Source organism: Silene latifolia, unplaced genomic scaffold, assembly GCF_048544455.1.
Source record: "Silene latifolia isolate original U9 population unplaced genomic scaffold, ASM4854445v1 chrun_scaffold_16, whole genome shotgun sequence".
Classification (NCBI taxonomy): Eukaryota; Viridiplantae; Streptophyta; class Magnoliopsida; order Caryophyllales; family Caryophyllaceae; genus Silene; species Silene latifolia.
In genome coordinates, this window is record NW_027413123.1 from 8,522,907 (window position 1) to 8,530,167 (window position 7,261).

The 7,261-nt window shown below is 36.4% G+C and overlaps 1 protein-coding gene across 1 annotated transcript; it reads left to right on the forward strand.

The window, feature by feature from the left end:
• The first annotated feature begins 240 nt into the window (after positions 1–240).
• On the forward strand, positions 241–1,659 carry LOC141637211 (transcription repressor OFP1-like). Its single transcript, XM_074446775.1, has one exon. It carries the CDS (start codon positions 498–500, stop codon positions 1,530–1,532), a length of 1,035 nt encoding a protein of 344 aa, XP_074302876.1. The 5' UTR covers positions 241–497; the 3' UTR covers positions 1,533–1,659.
• Positions 1,660–7,261: the final 5,602 nt, after the last annotated feature.

The following is a 7,261-nucleotide window of genomic DNA, read 5'->3' on the forward strand; positions in this document are numbered from 1 at the left end:
TTTAAGCATCTAGCGTCATTAAGCTATTAGCTTAAATAACCTCAGAAGAAAAAAACAACCAATAGCAATTTAATTGGGCATTTTCTATTATTCAAGCTAGTATAAATGCTAAGCTAAACCATTCTGACAGTTTGATAGCTCAAAATAATTATAGTTTAAAATATGCTATGACAAAGGTAAATTAGTTGCAACTAACTTACTATTAGATTTGCTCTAATAAAATCAGAAATAAAACATCAACAGTTGAATTTATTTAACAGTAGTTTACCATGCACAACCAAAAACATGCACCCACATCTCCTACGGCTACTCCTATTTGATTTAGCCACTTTTTTCAACAATTGTGGACCCCTAAAATATACTCTCCCCTCCCTATATTTAATTTCAAACCCAACCTTCTTCTTCTAAATTCTACCCCAATTTTCCCACTACCACACACAACACATTGTTCTGTAGTCTCTACTATACTCAACTCCTAAAAGAAAGATATACAAATTATGGGCATTAGAAAATTCAAACTAAGTGATATGATCCCAAATGCATGGTTTTACAAACTCAAAGAAATGAACAAAACCTCTTCTATGCTTAAGATGCACCATCTCCCATCACCATCACCATCACCATCACCAGCACCACCATCACCAGCACCGCAGTCTTCTCCACCTATATTCACCGTCAAACCACCCCTTCTACGGCCATCCGAACCTCAAGGCCAATCAAGAAAATCATACCACATAACTAGAGAACTAACTACTAACCTACCAAAGGAAGTGCTAATACTAAAATCTCCTCCTAGAAAGACAAAGTCATCCACAAAATTAAGAAAATCAAGTAGAAGGAGCAGTTCCATCTCCACTTGTAGCAGCCAATCTTTGACTACTTTTCAGTCGTATCGCTCTGAATCCCGTTCTCCTCCTTCTCCCCCTCCAGCTACAGAAACCGACGTTATAAATTCCCCAAATAACGTCGGTTTATTTCTTGAGGATGCTCTGCTTAAATTCAAAGCAAAAGATTGTTATAAGCAGAGGACCCTCAAAAATGCTCTGACTCATGAGTCAGAGCATTTCGACATCGTTATTGATGTCGATAACAAATTTGATATCCAACTTCCACCTATTATTACCAAAATAGAAACAAAACCCAAAAACACCATTATTATTAACGATAAGCAAAAACCGGTGAGGAGAATGACAGTTGGCTCCCCAGGAGGGGTGAGACTGAAGGTCAATTCTCCGAAAATAATAGGGAGGAAGCAAGGGCAAAATGGGAATAAAAGTGTTGGTAGAAGAAGCACGAGTTCGAAGAAGAAGAGGAGCATATCAGAGAGTTTTGCAGTAGTGAAATCATCATTTAATCCTCAAAGAGACTTTAAGGAATCAATGGTTGAGATGATTTTGCAAAATAATCTAACGGCTGCAAAGGATTTAGAAGAGTTGCTAGCTTGTTATCTCTCACTTAATTCGGATGAATATCATGATGTTATCATTAAGGTGTTTAAGCAAATTTGGATCGATTTGAGACACCCTAAATAATGCAACTTCTTGTTTAAGACTGCTATATGGTTGTAAGGTTATTATGCTGAACCGGATCTAGTACAAAGAGGGTATACTAATTATTTTTGGAATAACTAGTGATGATACAAATGATTTAAATGGTAAAGTTGATTACTTTAATTTGTAGGAAATAATTGTGTCGATAATCTTTTGTTGTCCTTTACATATAGTGACCGGGTAATATCACTCACAAAACGAATAGGTGGATAAGGTGAGGGCATCTCCATGTGTTTCCCTCTCTCCTCTATTTGGGGCATTCGTTAGAGAAAATGGTATCCGTCACTCCAAAGTGACGGATACGTGCCGTCATAAATGAGATTTTGTGATAGTATTATGTAGTGTGACAAGAAGGTGTAATCTTATTTCTAATTTTTTTTTTTTTTTTTTTTTTTGGCAACATTATTTCTGATTTTGAATGCCTTAAGTTTCTTAAGTTGATAACTTTATGGACCTACATATGAAAGTGACATATGGTCTGGCGATAATGATAGGGAAAAATTCATACATCACTTTTTTTTATCACTTTTTTTTTTTATTTTTTAGCGGTAAATAAAGGGTTTTTATACAATGCACTTATTTTAGTACCATAAACTAAATACATTACTCCTTTGATTGCCAATTTACATCAAAATTGCTAAATTACATCCTTATTTTATTCATTTCGCCCCTAAGTTCATTTTCAACTTGACAACTTTGCCCTTCTCTCTCTAAAAAATATTCCCAACATTTTTTTATCGATAAATAAGAAATGGGTGACGATAACCCATTTTTCCGATACATGTGTGAATCGTATACTAATGAAAATTCGTACAATTACGACGGAAATCAATTCAAAAATGATTGGAATGTCGAACAACATTATCGACATTGCAATGAGTTTTATATATAGTTATGATAAAGGCGAGGGAAGCGGATTTGGTTACGATGATAACAATACGGGTAACACGGAAATGAAGACGGAGAAGCTGAAAATAAGGTATTAATCGAGTATCTTAAATTTTCAAATCACGTCTTTTTTTATGTAGACATGCTAAAAATATGAATTCGGGTCAGATATATGACCTTGCCCAGGCGAAACGTGCGAAAAACACGTCTAAGCCTAGGCCTATTCGTGTAAATCACACGAAACAGACCAGGCCAATTCGTGTGGATTACACGAATGAGCCCAGGCCCAGACGTGTAATCTACACGAGTTAGCCTAGGAAATTTTGTGTGATCCACACGAATAACCCAGGTATTTTCGTGTTTTTCACACGTTTAGGCCCAGGCATATTCATGTTTTTCACATGTTTGGTCCCTTTTTTTTTTAAATATTTGCGTAAATGTTATAAATTTAGGAAAATGCTGAAGAATCTCAAGGATACGGTATTGCTTATAGTGATAAATTTGTATTTGATTATATCTTTCACACTTTCGAAGAAGCATTTCATCATATTAATGAAGTTGCTTATGGGTTAGAGTTTCATTTGGTAAAATATAAGTATCACATGTAAAAAAGTCCTCCGTATAAAATTGGGTCACATGAGCGTTATGGACCTTACAAAAGTCATGCGAAGGATCCCGAGAAACCGCAAAGAAAGTAAAAAAACAAAGAGATTTGAGTGTCTATTTGCAATAAGGGTGATAAATAGAAGTTCATGTGAGTGGGAAAAAGTTCCTAACTGCGGGTTTCATAATCATAAGTTTGGAAAGTTTCTTGAAGGTAATAGACGTAGAGCAAAGTTAACCGATGAACAGAAAGAATTTATAAAGCAGCAGCGACAGTCTCATGTGAAACCGGGGATGGTTAGACATGCATTTACGCTTAGGTTTCCTTATCAGCCGGCTCCATTTTTTAAACAAATTTACAATGAAAATGCCCGATTCCGTGCAAAGGATAGGGATGGGAGAAGCAGTGTGTAATATATGTTACATCTAGCAAGTGAAGCTAATTATCTCAGTAAATTCATGGTGGAGGGGGAAACAAAAGCTCTTACACATGTTTGGTTTGCTCATCCTGGGGGAGTGGAGATGTTTAAAGTGTGGCCCGATGTTCGTAACCCCCCCCCCCCCCCCCACATATACCAAAGGGCCTTACCAACGACAACCTTAGCATATCGAGGTGCTACCATCTCAGTTTCCCAAGGTAGAAAGCATCACAGTTACCATAATGAAACAAGTTTTACTAAATAACTTTAAAGTAAATACAACCTCCAAAATAAATGAAAGTAAATGTATCGACAACAATTCAGTGGAAGCTAAAACTATAAAGTATGTCATTTCTGCCCTGTCCAATCCCGCGAGCTAAGTTAAAAGCCATCACGTGCTAAACCAACTACTCACCATCCCCGAATGGATCACCACAGTTTTGAAAACAACAAAATGGGGTTAGTCAACTGCATAACCAATTATAAATAAAGCGACCAAACAAAATCAATCAAAACAATCTATAACCATACAATCCTCCAAACTCCAAGTATCAGTAACTGACTGCACACCAAGGTGTGTAGCCCTGCCAGATTACCCATCGTAACAGGTAACTCACACCGCTAGTGGGGACCGCAGCCTTACAACCTAATCCCCGCTCATCGCAACGAGCGAACCCATATCATTAATGTGCACATCCCCCTTGTGACGGGAGCCACAAGGGGCAAACGTGGGGATGAAACCATCTCCTAACATGGCTCACAATATCCAACCAATACCTCTATCAATCACATATACGATATTATAATAATCACAAATAATCGACCACAATATCAATCAATACAACAACGGTATAGTCGTACTGTGTAGGGAAGCTAGCCCTACCTTATTTCACAACCTCCAAATCAACAATGTATAAACAATCCACAATAATAATCACACAACCATTTATAACCAATTATACAGGCAACTGAGCAGGGAAACCTTACCTTTATAGCAAATCCTCTTGCGAACACTAGCCATCAACAACGACGTTTAAGAATCCGTCACCTACAATCAATTATCACATAATAATTACTAACTACCCTTCATTAATCGATGTAGTATACGCCCATTACTACTTGCCCCAATTAACCTAATCTAGGGTTTGCATAACCTAAACAATAAACTGATTAAAGAGACTAGAGACTTACTAACGCGATTGACACGGAAAGAGAGATCCGGAAACCCACAATTGATCAACCTTTGCTCAGGATTTGATGAAGATGATTAGAGGGATTTTGAAATGTAATTAGGTTTACATAAAAGTGTTTTATAGTCTGACGAACAGTTTATATATCCTCTAATAATTTTAATCAAACACGAGCGATAAACCCGTAACGAACCGGACACTTGGCTAAGTACACAACCATACTCGACCGAGTACCCCACATACTCGGTCGAGTGCAACTATGTCAGAAGCCTGACAGTACAACCAATAGACGTACACGGTCGAGTGTAGCCTACTCAACCTAGTATTGTACGACAAGAAATGTGTAGTATTACAATGTTGTTCTAATTGACTCTACATACAAGACGAACAAGTACGACCTTATATTGGTTCAATGTGTTGGCGTTACACCTGTTGGAAAAAGTTTTTCAATTGGTTACACGTTAATTAAGTGGGAGACTACTGAAGGGTATACTTGGGTTCTGAGAAGGCTCGAATGATTGTTGGTACCCGATGTGAAGCTAACAGTCATTGTCATTGATCACGAGCGTGGTCTAATTGCTGCACCAACTCTCAAAATTCACACTTCCCATCATTTTCTATGCCTATTTCACATTTACAATGCAGTTGAGGCCAAAGAAACAAACATGGAAAAGAATGGTAATTTTGGAAAAGCGGTAGCACATGGTGCTTGGAAAAAAGTTATTGAAGCTAAAACGTTTGATGAATGTCAGTTGAAGTGGAATGAGCTGAAAAGGAAATATTGTAGTCATCCTCCACTTATCACTTATCTTCAGTTGACATGGTGGCATAATATCCATATGTTTGCCAAATGTTTTACTAATTTGGTGCTTCATTTTGGTAACACAACTACGTCTAGAATTGAGTCTGTGCATGCTTAATTGAAGATGTGGTTAGGATCAGCTGGACTTACTCTTGAAAATATGTGAAAACAGGCTTATGTTATGATGCACGGGCAACATATCGAGATTAGAAAGACATTGGAAGATTCTATAACCCAAACAGTTGTCAGTAACTTGTATTATGGGAATATATTGTCAATGTTGAGTGGAAGAGTTTCGGCGACCGCCATAGAAGCAATGCAAGTGGAATAATCATGGGAGTGATCTGGGTTATTACTAGGAGGACTATTGTGGTTGCATAATATGGACCACTCATAAGTTGTTGTGTTATTGTCAGTTACATGGGGCGGTCGAGAAAGGTAGAAAAAATCATCTAACTGATATACACGTTTTCTGGTCAAGGTTAGCTTACACGGAATCCAGTCATCGTCGTTTTAGCCATAATGATGTCATGGAGGAATTTTTCAATAAAGTTTAAAATTCTCACCATTTAGTCCAAAGAGATGTTATTGAGACACTATTTAGTAAGCTGTATCCTGAGTACGAGGTTATTGAAGAACCTGAAAATGCAGAAACATGTCGTGGTCGTCCGAGGAAGTCCAATACCCATAATAAATCTGACGTCGAACATGCTAGACGTAGTGGCTCGGTTAAAACTCGTCGTCAAAAGCTACCAACCAAAATGATATTTATAACTTCACAAACTACTCTTAGGAAAGAGGTAAGTAAAGGTCGGATCCCAAGGGACGGGTATTGATGTAGGATTTTCAATTGTAAGTAGCTATGTCTAAGGGTGTCACAAATTGGGTTGAGATGAGATGTAGTCTGAACTAATCAACAAGATGAATGTAAATTAATGAAAACAAAGTAAAGCAAATAAAGGGGTTTGCAAACACTTGATTAAAGGCACTTGGGTGTCATGGGTTCATTGGGGATTCATGGGAGTAGATTATGTGGGAAATAATCTGTATACTTCCCTTTAACATGAAGGATTATAACGATATAATAAAGATGATCTATGGTCATAAAATAAAATACATAAGTATAAGTAAAAAGATTTAGAATTAACCTCGGGTCCTTGCAAAATTGGCCTAAGAACAATATCAAAATTGATATTCGCCTATTAGTTGCACCCAAGACGATCTAAGATATACCCTTTGATTATGCTAGAAATCAATCTAAAATTTTCTGTAAAATTTTATTGTCTTTGTGTTTTTTTTGTGATGAGAAAGAGGAGGCTAGGTCAGAAAAAGAATTAGGTTAGAAATAATTCTCCACCTTTCTTTTTATATAGACCGAAATCCGAAATCAATTAGGAAAGATTTATATCTCCTAATTTCGGCTAACATTGACCGAAATAAGGAATAGAATTTCCTTATTTTTTGGTCTTTCCAAAAATATATAAAGTGTGTTAAATTGTCATCTAGTGAGGATCGAACCCATGACCTCTTGGCTTGTGTACCCTCACTATTACCACTATGACACATTCAACTTGTTGATATTAAATACAACTGATTATATTTAACTACGAATTAAGAGATTAATTCTTTCAAACAAACCTTATATATATATATTTAATTAAATATAACTTATTATATTTAATTTACTAATTGACAGTTAATTCGTCTCAACTTAATATTATTTAATTTTCATTAAATAATTATCTCATCAACACATTGACTAACTTTTTAGTCATTTTGGGCATCAATGTAATTATATTTCTATAACCA

Coding starts and splice junctions, on each gene's coding strand:
- LOC141637211 (XM_074446775.1), top strand. CDS start 498: ATGGGCATTAGAAAATTCAAACTAAGTGATATGATCCCAAATGCATGG.